The sequence below is a fragment of the Dendrobium catenatum genome, unplaced genomic scaffold, assembly GCF_001605985.2.
Source record: "Dendrobium catenatum unplaced genomic scaffold, ASM160598v2 fragScaff_scaffold_104, whole genome shotgun sequence".
Taxonomy (NCBI): Eukaryota; Viridiplantae; Streptophyta; class Magnoliopsida; order Asparagales; family Orchidaceae; genus Dendrobium; species Dendrobium catenatum.
Genome location: NW_021318566.1, coordinates 340831 through 368822, shown reverse-complemented (window position 1 = coordinate 368822; position 27992 = coordinate 340831). Strand labels below are relative to the sequence as shown.

General features: G+C 34.9%; 1 protein-coding gene across 2 annotated transcripts; it reads left to right on the top strand.

Annotated features, from left to right (window-relative positions):
* Window positions 1–8891: 8891 nt before the first annotated feature.
* Window positions 8892–23448, top strand: LOC110104403 (glyoxysomal fatty acid beta-oxidation multifunctional protein MFP-a). 2 transcript variants are annotated; one of them, XM_020833488.2, is made up of 18 exons: window positions 8892–9122; window positions 14492–14563; window positions 14637–14702; window positions 14780–14836; window positions 14925–14992; window positions 15080–15161; window positions 15865–15920; window positions 16017–16319; window positions 16402–16488; window positions 18489–18663; window positions 18759–18880; window positions 18984–19147; window positions 19223–19477; window positions 19852–19973; window positions 20098–20219; window positions 21254–21402; window positions 21960–22098; window positions 23085–23448. In XM_020833488.2, the coding sequence occupies exons 1-18, from the start codon at window positions 9029–9031 to the stop codon at window positions 23118–23120; spliced, it is 2169 nt and encodes a 722-aa protein (XP_020689147.1). In that variant the 5' UTR covers window positions 8892–9028; the 3' UTR covers window positions 23121–23448. The 2 variants fall into 2 exon arrangements, with proteins under 2 accessions (XP_020689147.1, XP_020689146.1); XM_020833487.2 differs by having other exon boundaries at window positions 14922–14992.
* Window positions 23449–27992: the final 4544 nt, after the last annotated feature.

Here is a 27992-nt window from a genome sequence, read left to right as displayed (position 1 = left end):
CACGATCTCGTGTGGTTGGTGAGAGAGCACTATTAGAAATTTCGATACGAATCTCCTCTATTATAGGCTACTCTCTTTAGTGGGATAAAGCAAGTGTGGGTTCGATGCTGGTCGGTGGCCTTATTAGATTCCGCAGATGGATTAATTATGCTGTCAAACACTTCCTTTAGAATAGTAACGGGTAGATACCCCGTTCCCACAAATTGACACTTCTCAAAACAATTTTAAATGTCTATAAAATTTATGTTGTCTAACAAAAAAATTGAGAGAAACAGAGAAATTTGGGAATAAAAAAAAAGATATTATTAGGGTAATAATTTTAAGATAATTGTTAATGTTACATTATGAAATATTAAAGGTGATAAAAAATTTTATTATCTCAACATCCTATAAAAATCTCTGATATATTTAAATATTTAAATTGAGAATTACTCGCATGAGGCTTTATATGAAATGTTGAACAAAGGAAAAAATTATAGGATTAACTTAGTTGAAATGATTTAACTAATACAATTCATGAGTTATAAATGATATCATTCCTCATAATTCGAGAATAAATATGCAAAGCAGTCGAGTAAGTGTTGTCGTGTTGCCTCGGTGGCGACAACATGCGTTAGGTTTGTTAGTAATATGAGAGTCAATTTTGCTGGTAAAAAGAGAAGTTGACCTACGTGTTGATGTCAAGTATCAAAGAAATTATTGTGTGTGGAGTCTAGGCGTAGCTCTGCGTCCAAATTCCAATGAAACTGTGACACGTGGATTGGATAAGTGGATATTCAATATAGATTTTGTCTTTTAGTTTTTTCTTGTCAGCCCAACCGACTTGGACAAGAAAATTTTGAATTCGCAGGAGATCAAAAGCCTCAAAGCCTGTTTATTATGCATCATCGCATTCACTATTCATCTTCGGCATTCATTGTTCACTTTTTGCTTCGGCATTCTATACAATTAATTGTTCAATTGCATTCAGGTGCTAAGTTCATCATCCACCAATAAGGTTTGTCCATAATTCTTGTTTAGTTCATCTTCAAAGAGATACTTCTTCTTATCTCTCAAAATGGGCTTTAGGGTTTAACGTTTATGGTTTTTAGGGTTTACTGTGTATTTACTATGTATGAATTGCCTATTAATTGTGTATTTATTACGTATGAACTGTGTATTAACTATATATTTATTGTATATTAACTGCATATGTATTGTGTATTTGCTGCTTATTCACTTTTATTGACGTTGTATCAACTATGTATTGGCTATCTTCAATTTCCAAATTTATGTTGGACAATTTTCAAATTTCTATGAGATATTTTTGTTCAGTTTGTGTATCTTTTCCTAATTGCGTATTAACTGCATATAAACTGATTATTAATTGTATATTTATTTTGCATTCATTGATATCGACTTTGTATCAACAGTGTATCAATTGTCTTCCCTTTTCAAAATAACGTTGCACATTTTTCAATTTTTTTTTTAGTTTTATTTATTTATTTTGTGTATCTTTTTCAAAATACATATTTACTGCATATTCATTGTGTATTTACTGCATATTTTTTTACATATTTATTACGTATTTTTTTCTGATGTCTGTAGATGTATCATCGACCTATTACGTCTTATTGTTGTTATGCATCAAGTTTTAGAACTATCTGCGCTCTTTCATCATGATAGTAAATAAGGATGTCAAGGACACCTTGAAGAGATTAATCATCTATCAATTTCTGAAGTTCCCACCATTCCAGCATAATGTTCCACTAATATTCGAGCTGCTCAAATTTTGGAATATTCCTCAATAATAATTTATTATCAAGCGTCATGAGATAAAATTCACCCTATATGAAGTGGCTCTACTTACAGGATTGTCAAACAAAGGTGTTGAGATCTACTAGCAGAGCGAGCCACTTACAATATACATATAAAATGGATATTAAGAGTGAAATAATATAAATCAACAAGTCACTGACCCTTCCATTATGTTAAAGACATTTATCATTTTTTTATTATCACGTTTATTTTCTCCTCTTAAGAAGGTTCCTTATTATTGCAAATAATATATATGAGTTCTCATCTATCAACTGGGTCGGGACCATAAGAGATTTCTTAGTTAATGTGTTTAATAAAATTATATGAAAGCTTGTTATACAGAAGTCGTCGGGTTATATAAATGATTTTCTACATCTATTAATTGTGAATGCTAAGAGTATCTAAGTATCATTCTAATTATTAATTCATTTTACTACTTCACTAACTAATATTATATTTGATCTTATACTGATTTAATTTCTGGTGCAGTTTCAATAAATTGCCACTAGATACCCTAACTTACGAGACCCCATTTCCTTTGATGGGGCGATGTCTATATATTTTATAATGCTCAAAAGGCCTCCAATTTATTTCATACACTAAAGGAAGGGCATGTATGCATGTAGATTTATCCTAGAGCATATTTCAATTAATGGCCCTTGCTTTAGTGGCGGGGTAATTAATCTCATTCTTAATTATAACATTCACTCTATCTTGCATATTTAGAGAGACTTGGAGTCATGGATTTAAATGCTTTTAGATGGGTTTAGACGGGTGTCCTTTCCAAGAAGGATAATAAGTTCATGTTGGGGCTACTTATGTCCCTGGTGGGATTTAAATTATAAGTCCCCTTGTCATCTTGTATTAGTTAAGTCAAGGGCTTTAGTAGTTAAGTCAAGGGCTTTAGTACTCAGAGTATATTACATTCTCTATAGATTTAGGATGAAAGGTTGGGATTATAAGTATATTGATGTATGTCTTATCATTGGGTGAGCTCTTCATTCTTGGGAGGTAATGAATACCACTTATTTACATCACACTTATGATGACTTTTTTATCTCTCTCTCTCTCTCTCTCTCTCTCTCTCTCTACTTATTTACATCACACTTATGTTTCTTTTTTTATCTCTCTCTCTCTCTCTCTCTCTCTCTCTCTCTCTCTCTCTCTCTCTCTCTCTCTCTTATATGCCTTATGTGTGATTTTCCTTATCTTCCCCTTTCCTTTTTTTTTTCTCTTCACTTCTCTTGACTTGTTCTCTTTAGACCAATTGAATGACTGAATAACCTTTGTGTGTGTTGAACAGCTCATTAGGCATATATCCTTTGAATTAGAAGAAATAAGGAATCTCACTGTGCACCAAATCAAGAAGAGAATAAAAATGGTCATAATCAAGAGTGTTCTTAGGTTGAAGCCTAAGATGTAATTAATTACAGAGGCTTACGCCCATGAGAAATTGACACCCATATAAAATAAACAACATTCGAGATGATGTATTGAATAAAAGAAATCTTGTTACTCTTGAATCATACATATCATTGTCCATCGAGAAGTGTAGGCGAAAGCGGCTATTTTTCATGGGTAATCATATGTATGATTCAACCTACTCTTCTATTGGCCTACATGTGTAGAGTGCAAAGGTCTGTGACTATTTATCTTATGGGATAGTGCAATCACATCTTTTGCATTCTAACCCCCACGAACATCCCTTTCGGAGCCCACAATCTAGATAGCTCACATTACATAATTGAAGTATGTCAAATCTATTTTGATCTTTGTATTTATCCAAATAGATCATCTATTTAAAAAATTCTTGATGTCATTCAAACACATTATATGTCTTAAGCACTCCACATTTATATATAGATAGGCCAAATCGACTCCCTTATATTTAAATACATCATATTTATCTGAACATCTCACAATCTTATATGAGCAAGCCAAATCATCTTAAATGAGTCCCTTTTATATATTGCCAAATATATTTGAGAATTCCCCTTTGTTAAGTGACCCAATTCCGCTTAAGAATTCATATGTTTTGTTGATTCATATCCGCATGAGAACTTCTAGCGTATGAGTAAATCATATTTGTTTAAACATTTTTTCTTACATTCTAGAGGTGTAAGTCAAATTTAGTTATATAATCATCTAGGGTTGTTGAACATGCAATCAAATAAAATTTATGTGAGTGACAACATTATTCTTTGTCTCCAAGACAAATCTAGACATATAGGCCTTTGATTATATATGTAAACCATCTATTTAGACACTCAAATTATCTCCCCCTTAATGAAAAGAAATCTACAAGAAGAATGTTAGCTATCTGCAAGAGGAATGTTAGCTACCAAGGTAAGTGAAAACAGAGAAGAAGAATTTCAGTTTTTTTTCATTTCTCCTTATTGCCTCTTCGTCAACAGTACATGTATATATATTTGAATTAATAACAGAAACTATTATGAGAGAAAGTGCTTTTGCCAAGCTCAATTGTGGGTCATGTAAGAAATCTGCTTATATCACTAGTGGGCATATTTTGGTGGTGTGTTGACTGCCAGAATATGTTAAAAGCCCCCCCTCAAGCTGATGGCGTAGGAGATACCAGAAGCTTGTTTCTAAGAGTAGTAAATCGAAGGCGAGGAAGAGCCATAGTAAAAAATATCAGCAATTTGATCTTGGGAATTGATGTGGTGTATATTAATTGTACCCGACTTAATGCAATCATGTATAAAGTGATAATCCGCTTATATATGCTTAGTACGAGCATGAAACATAGAATTGTGAGCAAGAGTGATGATTGATGCGGCATTATCACAATAAAGAGAGATAGATGTTGAAACGGTGAATTAAAAATTAGCCAAGAGGCAATGAATCCAAATGATATCAGTGGCGACAGTAGCTAATGCATGATATTCAGCTTCCATGGAAGATCGAGCAACTCTTGACACACTAAGAAATAAGTGTATCACCAAGAAATAAGCAATATCATGTTATATATATTCTATCTAAGGGATTACCCGCCAAATATGAATCAGAATAAGCATGCAAAGTGGAGGAGTTTTCATTGATTGGTAAACTAAAATTTATGGTACCTTTAAGATATTGAAGTAGATGCTTGAGTGATTGAAAGTGAAGTTGTAAAGGACAATGCATGGATTGTCACAACTTATTAACGGCATAAGCGTCGTGTGATAGTTAAATATTGTAAAGAACTAAGTAGATGCCGAAATATTTATGGATTTTCAAATAATGTTAACGAAGAAGCATCACCAACTGGTTTTAATGGGAGAGGAGTGACAACTGGATTGCAATTATTCATGTCGGTTCTATGAAGTATATCCAATGCATATTTGGATTGGTGAAGATGGTAGCCCATGGTTGTAGAAACAACTTGTATACCAAGAAAATAGCTTTGAGTCCCCAAGTTGCGAAGCTAAAAATATTGATGAAGATTGTGAAGCAAATCAGCAATTATTTGTGGATTGTTTCCGGTGACTAAAATATCATTAACATATACTAAAAATATATATGAGATGAGAATTATGATTGTAGACTAGCAAAGATCTGCATCACTATGCTGAATGCCCCAAGTTTGCAAATGCGTTGTGAGTTTTGCAAATCATTGACGTGGAGACTGTTTAAGTCCATAAATTTTGCTTTATGTAAACGACAAACATAGTCTGGATGCTGAGAATCTTTGAAGCCCAGGGGTTGAAGCATGTAAACCACTTCATATAAATCTCCATGGAGAAAAGCATTTGAAACATCTAATTGAATAATTGACCAATGCCTTTTAACCGCTGTTGTAATAAAAATATGAATGGTTGGTAGCTTTGCCACTACACTGAAAGTTTTAGTATAATCAATTTCATACTCTTGGTGATAGCCTTGTGCAACAATGTGAGCTTTATAACGAGCTATTGAGCCCTTTGGCTGTCTCTTAGTTTTATAAATCCTTTTACAACCAAAAAAATAAAATAAAATAATAATAATAATAATAATAATAATAATAATAAATCCTTTTACAACCAAGCACTATTTGAGAGACTGATAGTTTAACTAGATCCCATGTCCCTTATTGTTGTAGAGCCTAAAACTCCATTGACATGGCATCACGCCAGCATTTATGTTTAATGGCCGCCAAAAAACAAGTTGGATCAGTTTCTTCAACAAGGACATGTTGAAGATTAAACATTGTTGTTGGATTAAGCTTTCCAGTTTGCAACCTAGTCACCATTGGATATCGGGGAGGAAGCATTTAGTGGTTTGGAGGTGGTGAAATTGATATGTTTGTAGTATGAAAGGAAGAATGGGACTCAATTGAATGAGCTGATACAGGCGGAGATTATGAAGGAGTAAGAAAAGCTGGAACGATATGTGAAGAGGTAGTGAGCTGTTGAGATGTGGCATACGGGACTAGAGTCAAGGGAGAAGTAATGAAAGTTTTATTTGAGTTGAGGGATGAAGATGTAGTGAATGTGGAAGACATAAAGGGAAATATGTGTTCATGAAATTGAACATGGCGATAGATAAGAATCTTATGATTTGTCAAGTGATAGTAGTGATATCCTTTGTTGTTAGAACTATATCCAATGAAGACACAAGTTGAAGATTTTGGGGCAAATTTGTGAGGTGCGGTTGGTTGAAGCCATGGATAACACAAACATCAAAAAACTTTTAGATAAGAATATGATGGAGGATGATTATAGAGAAGTTGAAATGGAGATATAGACTTTGTATTGAGAGAGGGGAGACAATTTATTAAATATATTATCATTAATATAGATTCAGCCCAAAAAAGAGTTGGTAAATGAGCCTGTATTAAAAGAGTACAGGCCGTCTCAATGATGTGGCAATGTTTGCACTCTGCTAGGCCATTTTTGCTGTGGAGTATGAGGGCAACGAAATTGATGTAAAATACCATTTGTAGATATAATTTTTTAAAATTGGAAGCTTGTATATTCTCCATCTCCACCAGATCGAAATTTTTTAATAGGAGTGAAAAATTGTTTTTCAACCATAGCTTTGAATAGAACAAATTTAGAAAATACTTCAACTTTTGTAACCATTGGATATATCCATGAAAAATAAGAAAACTCATCCATAAATAAGACATAATAGCTATATCCATTAAATGATAAAACTGGGGAAGGACCCCATACATCATACATGACTACTTGAAAAGGAGAAGTACATGTAGAGTTAGAACTAAGAAATGGTAACCTATGACTTTTTGCTATTTGATATGGATGACATACAACAGTGGATACAAAAATTTTTAAAGATGGAAAATAATAAGCTATACTAGATAAGATGGCTTTATGTGGATGTCCCAATCTAGCATGCCACGGAGAGGAACTGGTAGTAGTAAAAAGAGCTTGTGAGGACGATCTAGACAGAATTGCAACATAATAAAGTCCATCATGGCAAAGACCCGAGATAATCAAGCGGTTGGTTCTCTGATCATTTATGTTATATCCATGAGGTGTGAAAGAAACATTACAAGCATTATCAAAGGTTAGACGGTGAACTGAAAGTAGATTGTGAGAAACCTTAAGAACATGGAGAAGAGGTGAAAGAAAAAGCTTATGTTTATGTGTAGGAAGGATCCCTTGACCCGTATGAGAGATGGGAAGTGACTGTCCGTTGCCAACTTGGATTTGCTGGAAGCGAGCAGTGCGGAATGAAGGCCTGAATGAGCCATGACCTGGAGTAGTAGCAAGTGCAACTGGAGTTTTAGATATCTGAATGTAATGAGTGCTTGTGCAGCCTTATTTTTAAGGTTTGTCTCTTCACTACATAATAAAGAGTAAAAATCATCAAGGTTTAGCGGCTGGAGATTTATTCGAATAGCCATTTTAAATGCCTGATACGAGGTATGCAAGTCGTTCAATGCGTATATAATCATATCATCATAGTCCAAAATACATCCGGTAGTGGTAAGAGTGTCGACCTTCATCTTGATTTCAGTTAAATACTATTGCATTGTCTTGTTTGCCATAGAAATGTAATGCATATCGTTCTTAATCTGGAGAATGCGAGATCAGTTTGAAGATTGCAGACATTTGCCAAATCTCTAAGTAGGAATCCAGATTCAGGACATACGATAACAGAGGTGCCGAAATAGTGGAAAATAATGCTACAACTAAGTTTTGATCAATCAACATCTAGGTTGAAAATAATGGGTTGGGTATTACGGTACCAGTATCCAAAGAAATTTAACGGGGAGGGCGACGAACAGTCCCATCCAGGTAACCCTCAAAATTGTTGGTGTGAAACACCTTCAAGACTTGCGACCGCCATGTGAGTTGATTTTCGGGAGTAAGTTGGACGATAATGATGTTCTCAATGGTAGACATTAAAAACTTTAATTGAGGCGGGATTGTAGTTGTTCCAACGAGCAGAGAATTATCGATGATACTCTCGGCAGAAGAGGAGTTTCCTAATTCCATTTTACTAATGAAGAACCATTGAGGGAGAAGAGTTGTGAGGCTTATAGAAACTTTGATACCATGAAAAAAATATGCAAGAAGAATGTTAACTATCTACAAGAGGAATGTTAGCTACCAAGGTCAGTGAAAACAAAGAAGAAGAATTTCAACTGTTCTTATTTCTCCTTGTTGCCTCTTCGTCAACAGTACATGTATATATATTGGAATTAATAACAAAAACTATTATGAGAGAAAGTGCTTCTGCCAAGCTCAATCATGGGCCATGTGAGAAATTTGCTGTCGTCACTAGTGGGCATATTTTGGTGGTGTTTTCACTGCCATAACATGTTAACTCTTAATTGTCTAGGCCATATATGTATATATAAGGCTATTGGATGTTTGAGTAAAATTTGTATATTCACAAATTCATATATCTCACTATATGCATCATATATTAGATTCATATATTTATATAGGTATAAGCATGACTTGGTTAGAAAATATTAGAAATGATTTTTCTTTATTAGATTTAAATAAAGATTTAATTCTTAAATGAACATAATAAATAAAATAAATTGATGTAAACTCTTAGGTGAGATAAAAGAGTTGATGTTGTCGTAGTTGTTGTTTAATATAACTTTGTGGTCTAAGCCTATGCGACCGCTCTTGATTACTTTGCCCATGCCGCCACGTAACCAGCTCTGCTGAGTTTCTTATAGTTTCCTACCCGTACCGGATGAAGTAGCTAGTAGTCGTCTTTTAGTTCGCCTTCTTCGAGCTGGAAGACAGAGGCGGAAAGAGCAAGAATAATGGAGAAAGGGAGGACGACGATTGAGGTGGGTGCCGATGGCGTGGCCATTATCACCATTGTTAATCCTCCTGTGAATTCCCTCTCGATCGACGGTAATGCCGCCTCCTTTTCTTCACCTATGTTCCTAGGGCATTTCTCATTTGTTGTCGGTAAAATTTCGTCTCATATTGAAGTCATGGAGTTATTGAATGTAATCCAGGGCTTGATTTAGTGTTTTGGCCATTATGTTCTTCACTAGTCTAAGGTTGGGTAGATGCTATTCTCTGGCTCTATAAAAAAATTGATCTCATTCGAGCATCTAGTTCAGATGCTTCAATTCTCAGCAGAGTTTTCCTTTATGCTTGTATCTTGATCCGTGGCGTGATTGCCATGATGAATTAGGCCGCGTTTGAGAAGTTATAAGTTAGGGCTTCCGTTTGCTGGTGTAACTTGGTCAAGTTAGGGCAAATTATTGGGTCAGGTGACCGAACGCAGAGATGGGTCCGGATATTAATAAAATATTATTTTAAAATTAGCGCAACTAAAGCGCAACCAAAGCGCAACTAAAGCGCAACCAAAGCGCAACTAAAGCGCAAGTAAAAAAGCGCAACTAAAGCGCAAGCTGATGCGACAAATTTTTATTGGATGTCCGAACTTATTTTTCGCCTCCGGTCACCTGACCCAATAATTTGCCTCAAGTTAGGGCTTCCGTTTGCTGGTGTAACTTGGTCAAGTTAGGGCTTCCTTCTTCTGACTGTTTATATTAAAACGGCGCCGTTTGATTAAGTTTTTCGTACGAGCGAGGGCTCGTAAATGAAGCGCGGCTTAAATCTTTGGGAAGCATTTGCTCATGGAAATTGACTCACTTGGATATATATGATATTTGTGTTTTGATAGATATGATATTTGTGTCTTCATTCTCTGTACTTTTCTTTTTTAATTGGCTATATGATAAGTCAAGCTCAAATGGAAATTATTTATAGAGTGATTGTTATTATTTATAGAGGAAATACACAACCTCCTTTTCACTTCTAAGTTTTTAGGATGAGCTTCATCTATATTCCTTGTTTCAAGAAGTCATACTTTTGAGTTAATTTCAAGGCACATACTATTTATAAATCTGGATGTCACTAACCATGCTTTTTCCTATAAATCACATCTATAATCAAATTTCAAATTAATATGATTTTTTATTGACTTTATCGTCTTGCATCAGATTTATCAGTTTTTATGGATGTATATGTAGGCGACCTACTTATCACTTAGTTTAACATTCATATCATCTTACAGGATTGCAGAATTCTTCATGTCTAATGTATTCCTAGCCAAAATCTTTTATTATCACCAACCTAAAAGTCTAGAAGATCAATTGCTCAATCTAGGTTTCTCTCAACTCTAGAAAATAAATATTTGAAGCAGCTTTCAAACCCAAGTTAATATCAGGGTAGTTGAAGTGAAGTTTCCTGATGCAATAAGCCATGCAGGCACTAAATTTGCAAATTAACAAAAGAAAAGTATCAACTTTCAATGGAAATGATAACTTCACTCTCAGCTATAGCAGTAGTTATGAATTTCTTGGAATTTCTATGTATGACAACACGGAACCTCAATTTTAGATCCGTTCGTAGGCACAATTAGGAGTATTTAATTGAATCAAATTTAATTAGGTAGCTAATTTTGTAGAAAGATTTTAGGATTCATTAAATATTTTAGGTAGCTTATTTTTGTGGAGATAATATGCACAGATTTATAAAAAATCAGACTTTGTTTAAATGGTTGTTGAGATATGTTATGAATAGTCGAGGGAATTTAGGTGATGAGATGATAGAGAGAGAAAAGAGGGGGCGCAGCAATGGAGAAACTTTACTGATTTTTTTAAATTTTCTTCTATTCAATGAACGTGGGAGAAAAAGGCTAACAAGAGGAGATAAAAAGAGGATGCAAGGAGAGAGATGGTATGTTGAAGTACAATTACCATTTTTTTTCATGTGAAGAGGGAAGAGCATATGGATGTGGGACGAGAACAAAACTGAAAAAATTGATGAAAATAAGTGGAAACTATAGAAAATTATTGAAAACAAGGCCAAAAAAATCAGGAAAATTGATGAAAGAGATATCAAAACATCTGGCTTTAAAACCTAGTTGATGTAGTATACACAATAGAGTGAACGATCAAAATGAAAATGGAAAGAAAACATTATTAAAATATACTAAACAATGAATCATGAAGTTGGTGATGTCAAATGCTTAAGACATCGGGTTGTCAAATTCTTGGGGAAAAAACTAGAAAGCCAAAAAAAAGTTAATGGGAATTGTTCATAACTTTAATAGCCAAATCAATAATAAAATTTCAGGCACATGCGGGGCTGTTTATAAAGAGGTTTGTCCCAAGGGTGGGGCATCCTTATCTGTATCACATTTAAAATTAATTTGAAATTTAAAACAAACAATAAAATCAGGCCATAAACGATAATGAAAAAGACACGAGAACCAATTTGTTGCTTGGTTTGACTGCGATAGTGCAAGTGAATCATTAATGGAATTCCATAAACACGAAGTCATATTTGTAAAGAATTTTATTCCCAATCAAGGATGAGGCATGCTTATCTTTATAAATTTCAAAGTAATTTAAAATTAGATAAATTTATGTAAAATCGGTTATAAATGACAATGTGCCACCAGAAATACATGAAAATCGGTATGGTTCCAAAGTATTTGATTCCTTGGAGTTAGCCAATGAGAAATCAAGTTTGTCAGAACCAATTGGTTGACAATGCTGTATCAAAACCACTTTGAAAAAAGCTTTTGGCTGTCCATGAGGAAGTGGAGCTTTTTGCTTCCTGTTGTTTGGTTGTACGACTTATAAAATTACCCCCATGTCCTATCAATATGCATTTTGTTTGTGCGAATGCAAAAGAATCAACATGTGCAAAAATACACATACGACCAGCTACATATAATGGCGTACATTTCAGTATATACAATATACAGACCGTGAATGATGTTACCATATGTAGTATATGACTACTTATGTGGTAGATTTATTTTATCATATTACTCTGTTCTAAATTTTACAAAGCATATAATTATTAAATGTTATATGACATTATCAAATAATATACTTTAAAATCATTTTGTTTTAATTTATCAAGTTTGATCATTTATTATGTAATAATATATATGCCATGCCTCTTTTATCCCATTATTATTTTTTTGAATATTTAGATTTTTGTGTGGATGGATATACATTATCTATGTATAATGTATGTATCTCTGTGTGCATGAATGGTGCAAGGGTTTTACTGGTAGGTGAGCTAGATTTAGCCACTTCCAAGCGACTGCAGAATATTAGAAGCTAGATTTAGCTACTTCCAAGTGACTGCCAAACCTTCCCGTTGATGTGAACTCTTGGGGAAGATCAACCTCTTATCCCTAGAGTAATTTTTATCCTCTTGAGGCTGACCAGTACCAAAACATTTATACATCACTTCCTGGGCAACAAAATTACTTCCCCAGCCACAGCTGAAGTTGTTTTACTTTCTCTCTGCTTACTCACCTGATGTGAAACGTACATGCGATGGAGTTACTTTAGAAAATTATAGAGAGCAATTTGAACAAAGTAATCCAAATTAAAGTTATCATTTGTAATAAAAGAGTGAACTTAAGGATTCTTAGTTTTAATTTGCTTAGGCAACGAAGAGCGACATTCGATTGACCAATCCATTCAAGAGAATGCAAAGAATAATTGTACGCTACGACAGTAAACAAGAATCCACGAATTAATAAAGAGAACTCTCACCTTTAGAGCCCATACGCTCACTAATCTAGGCTTTAGCGGAAGAAGCGTCTCCACATTAGAACCGAGGCCACTCCGAGGAAGAAGGACCCTTAGATCGTCGTTCGTGGATAGGTAGCTCGAAACCCAAAGAGGGGAGACGATCGACTTAGGTGGAGAAGGCCAAGGGTAGAGCAAAATTCCAAATTCTGAAAAAAGGCTGATGGATTAAGCAATTAATCTAGCATTAATTGTTGACATTCCACGGATTGGGAAAATCAGAGGGAAACGGCGGTGAAGGCTGCAGGTGAGATTTCGGGGATCTGGGGAAGAAAAGCTCACGGCTTGGACTGCTGGCTGTGGAGTTGAGAATCGGTAAGGAGGAGGGGGGATGGCTGCACGGGGTTTTCTGGATCGATGGCCAAAGCCTGGAGAAAGGCTTGGCCGGCGGGGTGGCAGCCAAAGTGGCCGGAGGTTTGATCAGGCCAAGGCTAAACGAAAACAAATGCAGGGAAAGGAGGAGAGAAAACAAGATCTAGGGATTTGGACCACCACAGAATTGTTAACCTTGAATATATTCACTTTGAATTTCCACAGGATGAGATAATTCGAAAACTAGAACTCACTAAGAGATCTAGTTTTCTCCGGCGAACTCACTAAGAGATTGTTGAACTCACAAAGAGAACATAAGAGGCAAATTTTCATTCATCAAAAACTGAAATTACAATGCATGAGGCCTCATATAAATAGGCCAAAATGAAAAAAATAAGAAATGACACAAATGCCCTTCTGGGCTACATAAGCGACTAAATGCTCATAAGGGCAAGAGCGGAAGAACATCAAAATAAAATACGCTACTACATAAATGACAAAATACAAGTCATGCTCGTGGCCGTCGATCTCCGGCGTCGAAAATGCTGGCGATGTCCTCATCATCACCACTTCATCTTCCGTCTAACTAACATCACTTAACATTTAGTTCGGTGAAGCCCGATGATTTTAGTTTGTGCATACGAAGTATGGCCTTTAAATTATTTTTTTTTAATTTCAGTACAATTACATTAGCCATTTTGATGTTCTTTATTGGTTCAGAAAGAATTGTTTATTAAGTGCCAGTGATTGCTGCAGCCCTATAGGTATCCATGGATTTTTTTTTTCACCACATTTCCTATTGCAGCAACATTTTCGTCTTTAGAGGGTTTAAAAGTCCCTTTAAATAAAGGGCAATCTTTCATATCTTTCTAAGCAGCTTTAGATGGTTTGGTTAGCCAAGCAAAGTCACCATAATATCCTAACCTTTTTGATAACCTTTGACCATTCCTTATGTAATCTTCTTAGCCAATCAAATGTATCTTATTGGTATTCTGCATGAACAATATATATTCTGATTATATATATATATAGTTGTCAAAATTCTCACATATTAAAAAGAGGAACCTACTCCATGACATTTTGATTTGTTTTTTCTAGCGTTGTTTCTGGGGAAGGTTTGTAGCTGTGTTTATTTAGATAAACATGCTTGCTTATTAAATCATATATAAAACGTTCTTCAAATACATTTTCAGTTTTCCGCTTGCTACATTGCTTTCTTTCAATTTCATTCAATTACCTGACAAAATTATGATCATCCTTTAAGGCTTTTCATCCTGCAATAGTTTTTAGTTACTAAAGGCGTCTCTTTTTTATGTTTTTTTTTTCTTTCTTCAGTATTGTACAGTCTGAAAGACAATTATGAACAAGCTTTGAAAAGAAATGATGTGAAAGCAATTGTTGTCACAGGTAACCTTTGTAATTGTATCTGCTTATCTTTTGTCTTTCTACTTTATTTCTTATTATTTTGAGTATTGAGCAGGTTCTAGGGGGAAATTTTCCGGAGGTTTCGATATCAGTGCTTTTAGTGCAATTCAAGGGGGAAAGAGTAAGATTAAAACTTTTAATTGGAGACTTTTTTTCTTTTTTTTTTGCTTTATTAACGTTAATTTTTTATTCTTTCAGTTGGACAACCTAATGCAGACTTTATTTCCATTGAAATTGTTACCAACACCTTGGAAGGTGGTTTATTGAACTTCAAAATATCTGTATTTTGAACTCTCTCTATGTACAAGTATTTTAATATAACAGTATTTTTTTTGCTTAGTAGGTGCAAAAAAGCCATCAGTAGCAGCTATTGATGGCCTGGCACTTGGTGGCGGGTTAGAGATTGCCATGGTATATTGAGTGATGCTATCATTGAACTTTGAAAATATTTGTTTCTAAGAATATGATTTTTTTTAATGCCTTTCTTGGAATTTTTAGGCATGCCATGCACGCATTTCCACTTCAAATGTTCAGTTAGGCTTGCCTGAGCTTCAACTTGGTGTCATCCCAGGCTTTGGAGGTACCTTTTAAGAGCTTACTCAACCTTATTTGATGTAAACAACAATTACTTTATTTACTTGTTTTCGATTTGAGAATTATTTTGGATAGTTTCTTTGACAGGGTTAGCTTATACAGTTAGATAGGATAAAGAGAGTTTGAAGTGGCTTGGAACGCAGTGGCTGATTAAGATGGGGTATGGGGGATTCATGTAGAGCTAATGCAAGTAATGGTAGTAGATCGAGTTTTCAGAAATAAAAATTATACCTAAAAATTTTTTCATGGAAGACAATTTTTGTACAACAAAATTTAATTAAGTTCCAAATGTTTTGCAATACCTCTTATTTTAATGAGGGTCTATTTGGTTTCATCATACTGATGTGGCGAGATAAGCATGCCTCATGTTGCTGACATCCATCGGAAATGATCCTACCGTGCATTGTGATTGAGGCGTGCTAAATGTCGGCATTCAAGCAAGGGGCTAAGTTTATTAATTGAATCCCCTAATGGCTGTCGAAACTTGGCCAAAGTGACCTGTTGGGGCAGCGTTACTTATGCTTAGATCTACTTTTGATGGTTAGTTTTATTGTGTATCCTAAAAGAGCCTCTTGGATTTTATGAAAGAATAAAACAAAAACACTGAACTCTTCTTTAAATTGCATAAACACGTACTTGACCTTTCCATTTGTCTAACCATCTTGTGTGAGCAACTTGTCTTATTTCAGGAACTCAACGACTCCCACGGCTTGTGGGCCTTACTAAAGCTCTTGAAATGATCCTGGTAAAGTGGCTTATTATGTAAACAATTTCCCATGTTTGTTGAGGTTATGTAAACTCTTGTTTGGAGTATAATCTTATGTTGACTATTGCATGTCAGTTGTCCAAGTCAATTAAAGGAGAAGAAGCCCATTCATTGGGTCTTGTTGATGCCATTGTTCCACCTGATCAATTGGTCATCACTGCTAGACGATGGGCTTTGGATATTGTTGAATTTAAAAGACCGTGGATAAGGAGCCTTTTTAAAACTGATAAATTGGAATCACTAGGAGAGGCCAGGGAAATTCTAAAGTTTGCCAGAGCTCAAGCTCAAAAGCAAGCTGCGAATCTCCAGCATCCGTTGGTTTGCATTGATGTCATAGAAGAAGGCATAGTATCAGGGCCTCTAGCTGGACTTCGTAAGGTACATATTTCTCATCTAAATTCCTATTCACAGGATGATCATTTTCGAGGACCCACTGACCTCTTTACACATCGTTTTTTAGGAAGCCAGTTCGTTTCAGCATCTTCTTACCTCTGACACATGCAAGAGCTTGGTCCATGTGTTCTTTGCACAACGCGCTACTTCTAAGGTTAAGTCAAACTAATATTTGTTAATTTATATTTTTTTATTCTTTTCGCAGCATCATTTGCTTACTTTTTGCATCTATATGGCATTCATTCTTATTTATAGAAACCAATTCCTAAAATTGTACAATTGGGTATTGTGGCATTTTTTGTTGTGAGTTGAGACATAAGTTGCAAAATAAAAATAATTAAATAAATAAAAAATGAAAATTAAAGTATTTAACATTAATTATTTTAAAACATAATATAGCATCATAAAAAAACATTAAAGCACTCAATAATATGCAAGTATTTTAACACTTGTAATTAAAATAATATCTAAACCAAACTAGTAAACATGTCATAACATAAAATAGTTTTGACTTAGGATTCTAAATCTAAAAAATCACTCTCTCTCCATCACTTGGAGCATCTTTATTAGAATCATCATTGTAATTGATTACTCTCTTGCCTCCCTCATTTTCACTTGTATCAACATCCTCCCAATCTTCTTTATTATCATCAATCTCAATCACTTTCCTCTTCTCTAATCTATAAAATTCAATAAGAATATTATTTAAATCAATAATTATATTGACATTTTATAATTTATATTTATACCTACATCTATATTTTTTGCATGTTAACTTTTTCTATTCTTATTCTTTTTTTTAAAAAAGGTCAAATTGAGAACTTCCTCATATAATTGTGTAGAGAAACTTTCTTTTCGTCCTTTATAAACAATTCATCGGCCGATGACACATCATCAATAATCAGAAAATGTTCATCACCCCTAAGTTTTTTCTCTCAAATGTCTATATCTTAATCTCTTCTAATATATTATACAAATTAACGAGTTCATCCGTAATCAAGTGATTTCATCTCTTGGTATTTTTTTTGCTCAACATATCAAAAATTGGAAAAATAAGGGTGTAGACATACTTCACTTGTTTGGGGTGTACATTTCTTTTCCCCATGTGAAGCTATAGCTTTAAGGCACTTTGCATCCATCTCTTTCTGAAGCATGCCTCAAGGTACACAATGTCACCGAAATCTGCTTGGAAAAATGGTTTTTGGTATGTGAATGTGAAAGCTTTTGGAGGGATGCAAGCTTGTGGTTAACGATAAAGTGATTGAGGCTCAGGATATTGACTCTGGTGATGTTGGAGAAATAGAGGAGGAAGAATAAGGTAAGATATGGGCTTCTATCACCTTGTTTCATCAATGGAGCACGATTGGTAGAGGTGAAAATTTTTGTATTGGAAGAAAGTGTGGGGACTTGTCAGCTGTAGTGAGATTGCCAATGTTGGGGACGTTTGGGAGGGAAGGAGGAGGGTCATTGTCTGCCCTTAAATCTTAAGATGGAGAAAATGGTGGGAAATTGCAGTAATATTTTTGTCATTTTTCACTAAATTAACAAAAATGGAGGGAAATGCAGGGATTTTATATCAATTTTCTTGTAACTAATGATTTTGTTAATGAAAATGGTTTCACAAATATGCGAGCGACAAAAATGGAGAATTTAAAAAAACTTCAATGTAATTATGCGCCCAAGCATCATGGACTTTTGCTTATTTAACCTTAAAAAGCATTGTTATATTTAATCAAAAGAAAGGATTCAATTAATTTCTATGGTTTTTAGCTTTCAATTTAACGTGAAAGTGAGTAAGGAGAACATTCTATACCCACAAGAGAAGGCCTACATATGCTCACATAAAAATTCAAGTATCTTATCTACTTATCTTAATCTGATGGAGCCTAAAAGAGAACTAGTTATCAGGAAAGTTTGATCAATGGAATACCAATTCATTTCACTTAAATATCTGCATAAGCCATAATTTTGTACATGGCATATAAAAATTGGTAGGGATATAGACAACAAAAAACTATAATGGTGACTTTTTTTATTTTCATTAAGAAACTAAATGGCGATGGTTTTTCAATAAAAAAATTCTTATGATATGTATTTATAGCTTGTAACAAAATTTCAAGCAACTGAAATGTAAAACTCTCATACTTGCCACAGGTACCTGGTATCACTGACTTAGGTCTTACACCTAGGAAAACACAAAAAGTTGCTATTCTTGGCGGAGGCCTGATGGGCTCTGGAATTGTAACTGCATTGATAATGAGCAATTATCCAGTTATTCTTAAAGAAGTAAATGAAGACTTCCTAAAAGCTGGAATCGATAGGATCAAAGGTAAACATGATATGAACATGTGCTGGAATGGGTTCCTGGTAGTTTATCTGGTTAATTTGGAGATTTTCCATTTGATGATTTTTTTTTTGTTCCAGCCAATCTGCAAAGTCGTGTGAAGAAAGGGAAAATGACTGATGAAAAATTTGAGAAGACTCTTTCACTCGTAAAAGGAGTTCTTGATTATGAGAGTTTTAGAGACGTGGACATTGTAATTGAGGCCAGTGTTAACACTTGATAATTTTTTTCCTTCCACCTTGGTAATGTTGCTTGCCATGGATTCCCTTCAATTTAATTTTTGGTCTCCATAATTGCCACTGCAGGCAGTTATAGAGAATATATCTTTGAAGCAGCAGATATTTTCTGATCTGGAAAAGTACTGCCCTCCACATTGCATCCTTGCTAGTAATACTTCAACGATAGACTTGAATTTGATAGGAGAGAAAACCAGTTCTCAGGACCGAATAGTTGGAGCTCATTTCTTTAGGTAATACGTGTTAGTTGTTATATTTGGATGCCGTTGTTATTCATAAATGGGTTATTAATAATGATTTTGCTCCAGTCCTGCTCACGTGATGCCACTTCTAGAAATAGTGCGTACCAATAAAACCTCTCCACAGGTCGTTTTGGACTTGCTGGATTTGGGGAAGAAAATTCGCAAAACACCAATAGTTGTTGGAAACTGTACTGGTTTCGCAGTCAACCGGACGTTCTTTCCTTACACTCAGTCAGCACTCTTATTTGTTGATAGGGGTCTAGATGTCTACAAGATCGATAGGGCATGTACTAAGTTTGGAATGCCTATCGGCCCTTTCAGGTATTTGGTTTTTATTGCCAAACAGAACGGTTGTTCATTTCATGTTTTAGGTTTCATTTGGGATGACTTTTTTTCTGCTTTTTAAAGTAGTTTTTTGGTACAAAAATTAAAATTTTTTTACTTGAAAGCTGCTTCAAGAAACAATAAAAAAGCTGTGACCCAAACGAAGCCTTAGGTTTCGTTTGGGACGGCTTTCCTACTGCTTCTTAAAGCGGCTTTTTAATACAAAAGTTAAAATTTTTTAACTAAAAAATTGCTTTAAGAAGCAGGAGGAAAGCCGTCCCAAACAAAGCCTTAGTTAGATTATTTTGCCAGACCATAATTTTTTGTCTTATTTTAAGTAAGTGACTGCAATTACTATGCTATATACACAGAATGATTGATCTTGTTGGCTTTGGGGTTGGAGTGGCTACTGGCATGCAATATCTTCAAAGTTTCCCTGATAGGTCCTACAAATCGGTGCTGTTGTCACTCATGCTTGAGGATAAGCGATCAGGTAAATGTAGTTCGATGTGTAGAAGACCCTTCATGATCATTTTGTTTGGCTATGACAATGCTTTAATTGGTATATTTTTTTCCTTTAAGCCTGGGATTTTATATGTGGTTTCGGCACTTTACAGGTGAAGCTGCTCGGAAGGGGTTCTACAAATATGACAATAGGCGGAAAGCTACTGTTGACCCTGAAATAAACACGTACATTGAAAAATCGAGGAAAATGGCCGGTGTTACAGTTGATCCTGAGGTAAGCTTTGGTGATCTGCGTCTTGTTTTGGGGAATGCTTGCAGAATTGTTGAGCATGCTACACTGCACAACTGGGGAAATTATTAATACTTTTGACTGTCAACCTACTTCCTGTTTTGTTCATCGCCATGCTTTCACTTCATCCAAGTTTCCTGCATTGGAATTTTCTTATTTGACATTGTTACATTAGGATAACTTATTTATTACGAATTCCTGTGTTCTGTGTTCGTAGAAACCCTATGATGAGAGGTCACCATTTTCCTGGGTTGTAATATTTATCTTTTTTTTTTATTATTTTTTTAGGGATGTAATATTTATCTTTAAAAAGTCTTATGATTGAATTAGGGGTGTCAATATTTAGCCCGACCCGAGCCCGACCTGGAAATTTCGGGTTTGGGTTGACCCGAACCCTGAAATCTGGTTCGGTTTAAGGTTTTTGGCATGTTTCAAAAATCGGGTTGGGTTCGGGTTGACCCGAAAACTTGGAAATGACCCGGCTGCCCACATAGCCTGCCCACGTCGCATCGCCTGCCACGCGTCACATCGCTTGCCTCTCGTCGTGCCGTCGCATCTACCTGCGAATTCATAATGCTGCTTCCCACTAGTCGCTGCCGCTGTCGCGGGTTGCCGCTCCCCGCAATGCCGTTGCCGAGCGCCGGAGTTACGTGATTTCTGCCGCTGTCGAACCCGAAGCGGTTTGCAAAAAATGGGTCGGATTCGGGTTGACCTGAATAGTGCCGGGTTAGTCCCAGGTTCGATCCGAATCCGACCCGTGACCTGAAATTGACACCCCTAGAGTGTGAATGAATCATGTGACCAAAACATCTAATTAGGAGGCAGATGGTAATGATTAGTTTTAAGTATTAATGAACAAACTTTTTTTATTTCTTGTTGTTTGAATTGACATTTGTATGACTGTTTAACAAGCATTATGAAGATTGTGTGATTAAAAATCTGCTCTCTTTTACAATGCATTGATTAATTAACATTTGACATTTGATTCCTCATTCCATGATTCATGTATTTTAATGCAGTTAATGAAGATTTCAGATAAAGAAATTGTAGAAATGGTTTTTCTTCCTGTTGTGAACGAAGCTTGTCGAGTTCTTGACGAGGGTATTGCTGTCAAGGCATCGGATCTTGATATCGCTTCTATCATGGGCATGGGGTTCCCTCCATACAGGTTCATGGCTTCTATCAATGATTTCTTTTTCTACATTCTTTGATATTTCTGATTTCTCTAACGGCTCGTTTGGTCGCTTGTACGTGAAAATTTTATTTTAGAAATTAATGGTTTTTTTTTTTACTAATTGAGTGTGAAAATAAGATCCCATTTTTTAGGAACTTTGATCAACATATACGTGATAAGATTAGAGAGAGTCACCTTAGATGGTTTGGTCACACATAAAACGGCAGCCTTCCGATGACTCTGTTAGGAAAGTAGAGGTATTAGGTTTGATTTATATTAAGAAAGTTAGAGGTAGACCTAAAAAGACTTGGTTAGAAAATATTAGAAATGATCGTTCTTTATTAGATTTAAATGAGAATTTGACTTTTAACAGGACACAATGGAGAAAAAGGATTCATGTGGCCAACCGCACGTAGTGGGGCAAAAGCTTTATGTTGTTGTTGTTGTTGTTGTTGTTGATGTTGTTTAAGTTGAAATTCCTATTACTAATTTGTTTTTCCGGACATGGTTTCTAACTTCAAACAATCTTGGATGTTAATCCTTGGCTACAGAGGTGGTATCATCTTCTGGGCCGACACTCTTGGAGCAAGTTACATCCACAAGAGATTAGAGGAGTGGACTAAAAGATATGGTGATTTCTTCAAGCCATGCTCCTATCTGACAGAACGTGCTGCTAAGGGCAGTCCACTGGTACGAGGCTTTAATTTCCAAAGTACAAATTTGATTTGTGAAAAAAATATTTTCAGAAACTTATCATTTCTACATACATTTTATTATTTAATGACTTCGAAGAACACATTTATTAGTCAGCCCTTTAGTTCATTTAGGGCATCTCGAACACATTTATTAGTCAGCCCTTTAGTTCATTTAGGGCATCTCCAACCGAAAATTCTATTTTTCACTTCAAAATGCAGTGAAACTAAAAAAATGCCGTGATTCATCTCTAATCGTACTCCATTTTGCTGGCTTCCGCGAAGATAACTTTCTTTCTCCTCTTTGGCGTGTTTCTTCGACAAATTTTGTTGAGATAGAAAATTCGCGTAGGTGAACAGTGCAATACCAATATTGACATCGCACTGCTCACCCGCAAGCAAATAGTGGAAGATTTGGCATTCGATTGAAGCGACTAAACGACGCCATTCGCATGTTTGGCGTTCGGTTGGAGATGACCTTATATGGGCAACATAGCAACACGATACCATTTATCACAATAGGAAAAATTTGATTCAGATATCTTAGAATTTTTTTTTTTTTTTTTGGTTTAAGGATAGATCTTAAAATTGTTAAATTTATTTTGAGATTGATGGAAAATCTTTAATTGATTTATTAATTTTGATTCTCATTCCAATAAAAAAATCATGACATGCTTGAGACTATTGTAGTATTTTATAAAAATGATTATAAAATTAATGTGAGAAAAATAATTTTCTTGAAAGTTGCTATTAAAAACATCTTACTAGCATAGAAATTTTATAAAAAATAGCTGAAAATAGTAATCAGAAAGAATTATGACTGTAAGACTGTCGTTTGAAAAATAAAATTGTAAAAAGATTGTTTCAAACAGACCGTTAATTAGAATTTTGACCCCAAATGTTTTCAGCACAACATCACCTACAAAGTTCTAATGATTAATTCCTGCAGCATTTTTTCTTCTTCTCATGTAATCTACCTTGCAGAGTGCTGCTGTTGAACGAGGAAAGGCTCGGCTTTAAAGAAAGCATACTCATTTAGCTATAAAAATGCACGTCTAAGAGCAGATATGAGGACTCGTATCTCTCTGAATCTCCATGAATTACGATCTATACAGATAGAGCATTAAATGTGGCAAATCGAATTATAAGTTGTTTTTTAAGAGAAATGACTGTCTATTTGTGCCAATAGAAGCTAATAATTATAAACAGTGAATGAAATTGTTGTTTTTATTATGCGCATATTTGTGTGTGTGCTGCTCTTGTATTTGATAAAATAATTGTAGCTAATGTGGATTAAATAGAAATTACTATAGCCGTACAGATTATTGACTGCGCGCATGATATTTTAGATCATTATGAGTCAAATTGAATAATTTTATTTATGTCAGTCTCATGGGTGCGTTGTACTAGTAAGTTACATCCTCACTTTCTTATACTATGTTAAGTAGGGCAAATTATTTTGCGCGGAAGCTGAACTTCGTTTAGAGATCAATCATAATGCGTTAAGTCACCACCGTTCGGTACCGTGCTTGGTATTGTTAACGTGACGTATTCTGATTGGTCTTTGAACAGTGTACTGCGTTCGACGTACGTACATAATAATTTCTCGTTAAGTAGGGTTTCAAGAATTAAAAGAGAAGATATCTTGCATACTTTTGGAAAAAAAATATTTAGTGTAGAGTCTGGAGGCGTCCGGAGGTTAATCCAATCGTGTTACATCATATGTATAATGTATTAGATGATATGACGTGTTCTGATTGACCTCCGGATGAATTTGGACTTTGTACAGGATAATCTCTCTTACTTTTGGGATGGTGCATATTAAGTGACGATAGAATATGCATAGCCTGCAAAACATTAATGGATGTAAGTTATATTTTTATTGATATTTAAAATTTTCTGAGTAAATAATGAAATTTATGTATTAAATATATAAATTTAAAATTTAGAATTTAGGTATTTATTAAATTCTTGGGTGTTAAATATTAAAACCTACTTAGCAATTTAACTCGTAAATTTTGTGAAATAGTTTGACAATTTAATTTAGAATTTAGGATGGTTAGTTTGTACTTTGAATGGAATTATATGTTACATACGAATTACTTATTATTTCAATTTTATTTAACGTCAATATTATAATAATATATTTGATATCTAACATGCTAATTATATTTCTGAAATAACCATTAACTAATTATCTTATTAATAGTTCAATTAATTATTTAATTATTATTTAGTTAGTTTTAATTATTTATTATATTATTCGAGCTTCAAGCTGTGGATCGCTCTGCTCATTCCTCTCACCAGAGTGAGTTTTCCATTACTCTTCCAGGATTTCTTCATGATTCTCAATAGTAGGCCGGTGGATGCTTGTTGTTTTGACTCAATAAAGATAGTTCTCTCAAATACTGGCTCAAAGAGTTGTATGTCCATCTAGTTGGGTAGGTGCCAATTTTTGCAATAGGGCACTCACTTTGATCGTAGTATAACGAGCTTTATAGGTAGATTTGCTCTATGTTCTTTCGTCATTCTCAGCCTTCTTAATTAAGAGGTGAGAAGTTGCTCTGGAAAATTAATTTGTGAGTATTGTAGATCATTTGATCTATATGCTTGTGATTCGTAAATATAAAAAGACAAATAGGTGTACTGCAGATTAATTTGCTGACAGTAAGGTGAGAATCGCTTCACGCATATAGGACAATATAGATCATGCTTATTGAGGTACTAGCATCTTGATGCTTGAGTATTTCGGCGAGGCAATGTGCCTCCTGAGCACCTCATGCCTTTAGGGATGGAGGGAGGGAGGTACCACTGCAAATAAACCTAGTATTTGACGAGTTGCTCATGGCTTGACTCTGTAAATGATCATTCATATTTGTTTTGATTAACTAATTGAATAAGTATGCATGTTTTTATAAAAACTTGGTTATTAAATGAACAAATTTGAATACCTTGCCGCTTGACTTGTTTTTGATCATAAATAATATTATTTAAAACTAGTGAACAAGCTTCTTAAGAAGCTCGATTACTACAACAACAACATCAAGCCTTTATCTCACTATTTGGGGTCGGCTACATGAATCTTTTTTCTCTATTGTGTCCTGTTAAGGGTCAAATTCTCATTTAAATCAAATAAAGAAATGTCATTTCTAATATTTTCTAATCAAGTCTTTTTAGGTCTACCTCTACCTTTCTTAACATAGGCCAAATCTAATACATCTAATCTCCTAACATGGTCATTGGAAGGCCGCCGTTTTACATGACCAAACCATCTAATGCAACTATCTCTAATCTTATTTGTCACTGGAGCTACTCCAACCTTTTCACGGATATGCTCATTTTAAATATTGTCTCTAAGAGTAAATCGACTCATCCACTTGAGCATCCTCATCTCAGCAACACTTAACTTAATATTATGCTTCTCTTTTAATGGCCAACATTTTGCGACATAAAGCATTGCAGGTCTCACCATTATCTTATAAAATTTTCTCTTAAATTTTAGTGATACTTTTCTATCACACAATAAACCCGAAGCATTCCTCCCCAACTTGAATTCTACTAATAATATCCCCATCTATTTTACCATCACTCTGAACAATAGACCTAAGATATTTAAAATGACCACACTTATTAATGACTTGATCACTCAATTACTACTAAAATTACACTCCATGAATTCGGCTTTAGATCTACTAAAACGAAAACCTTTAGATTGCTAATTCACGTGATAGATTTAAACTTAGAGATCATTTATGGTTGATAAATTAAAAAAATCTTATACAATGTATAATTAAATAGATAAATTTTAATAACTAAAAGAAAATATCTCAAATAAATATTAATTAATAATTTATAAAACTAAATAACTAATTAGTATATTTTCTATTTAATTTAATTAATTTACACATAGGATGAAGTTAGGCTCCAAGATCAACAAAATATAGAAATTTTATCGAGCAAGAATGGTAAAATATTTCGATCGTATGGTACGCCATCGAGCATTTTAAGAAGAAGAATTGGTCTAGTGCTGAGAAGACCAATTATCCCACACTGAAGAATTTGTAATAAATTTGAACCAAATTGGGAAGACTCTTTTGTCATCGAGAATATGTACTAGGGAGGAGCCTATCAACTCATTAATATGGAAGGTCGACGACCTATGCCCCCATCAATGGGAGATATCTGAAGAAATATCATTCTTAAGAAAGCAAGCTGAAGATCATTCCCTTGCAAAGAAAGAAAATATTTTTAAGTTGTCTTAGAAATTCTCCTACAATACAGGGGGCATTTTTAATTTTAAAAATGCCAAAATTTGATGACAATTAAATTTTCTCTTCAAGACAACGAACATTTTAAATATTTATTTGGGTTAACATCAATCCTCAAATAAATATTTAAAATCATTCATGAAGCTACACTATATAAATACAGGGTAGAAGCTAGGGCTTATAAGCAAGCAAATATATGATCATTGGAAAAATTGAAGATTCACCTTCAAATTTGCCAAAATCTTAAAGTTCATATTGAGAAGACATTGTGATATGATAACTTTAACAAATTAAATTTGATAAATATGAGTTGTTATAGTATAAGTTAAGCGCTCAAATATGTATAACATAAGTCTTAACAAGCTTATAGACGACGGAGTCACTGACAGTTTTACCTACTCAATAAGTCATGATAAGAGGATGTAGTAGGAAAGCATTGTTTTGTTAGCCCAATGATTAATACTGTTAAGTTTGATATTTGTCAAATTTATCAAATCAAAGGAATTCAGATTCATAAGATTTTCTCAACTAACAAATGGATTGAAGCAAAATCTAAAAGAAGATTCTCAATCAACTCAAAAGCACCAAGCCACAACTAAAATTTTTATCAAGTTGGAGGCATTATTCCTTCATTAAATCTGCCAAGCACAAAGCTAAGACCGAAGAAGCTTCTCTTTTTGGCATGGTCGATAGAGCACAAAGCTCAGGACCGAAGAAGTCATCCCGCAGTTCTTATAAAGTCTTTGGCCGAACTAAGGGAATATTGTCAGTATAAAAGTCCGTCATACATAAAGCTTTGGACAGATGACTATTTACCACCGAACTAATATAAATCTAAAAGATTTAGGTCACCGGTATACACTTCTTCAACAAGCCCACCAAAGTATGAAGCTAGGGCAGAAGGTAAGTTTTATGCCTGATAAATTGAGAACATAAATCAGGGATATCTAAAAGACCCTCTACGTGACATCTAAAACTTAATGTTAGAAATATGTATGGTCAACTAGTTTGCAACAAACATGATATGCTATAGGGCGCATATCATATTTGTTAGGGGTATTTATTTACTTTAACAGCTGACCACCTCACAAACCCCCAACTACCCACGATCTAACACAACCGCCCCACTCCTCTCGACAGAAAACCCACACACGACAAAACCAAAGATAAGCATTCAAGCACACAAATGAGAAGAAATTGAAGCCCCATACCTCCCATACTTGCACTCTCGTTCGTATCTCCTTTAGCCGAAGACCACCGATTTGCTTCAGTTTCCTTTACACCCACCGAACAGAGCCTTCCTCTTCCTCCTCCAGCTGCTTGATCTCCAGCCGCCAACCTCCTCTTTCGCACAGAACTCAGCCACCAAATTCGACTCCAGCCTTAGTGCCCTAGCCGACCTCAACTCCCGGTTCCTGCCTCCACTAGGCAAACTAGATTCCAGCTGACTCAGTCACCAACCTCTTCACCATTGGCTTGCTGACCTGATTCTAGCATGACCTGCCGCCGATTCCATCTCCTCTACACACCGGCACCGACCTGACGCCCGCCTTGCTTGTGCCCTAGTAGCCATGCCTGGCTCTTCCTCTCTCTCCCTCTCTCTTTGTTTATATATATATATATA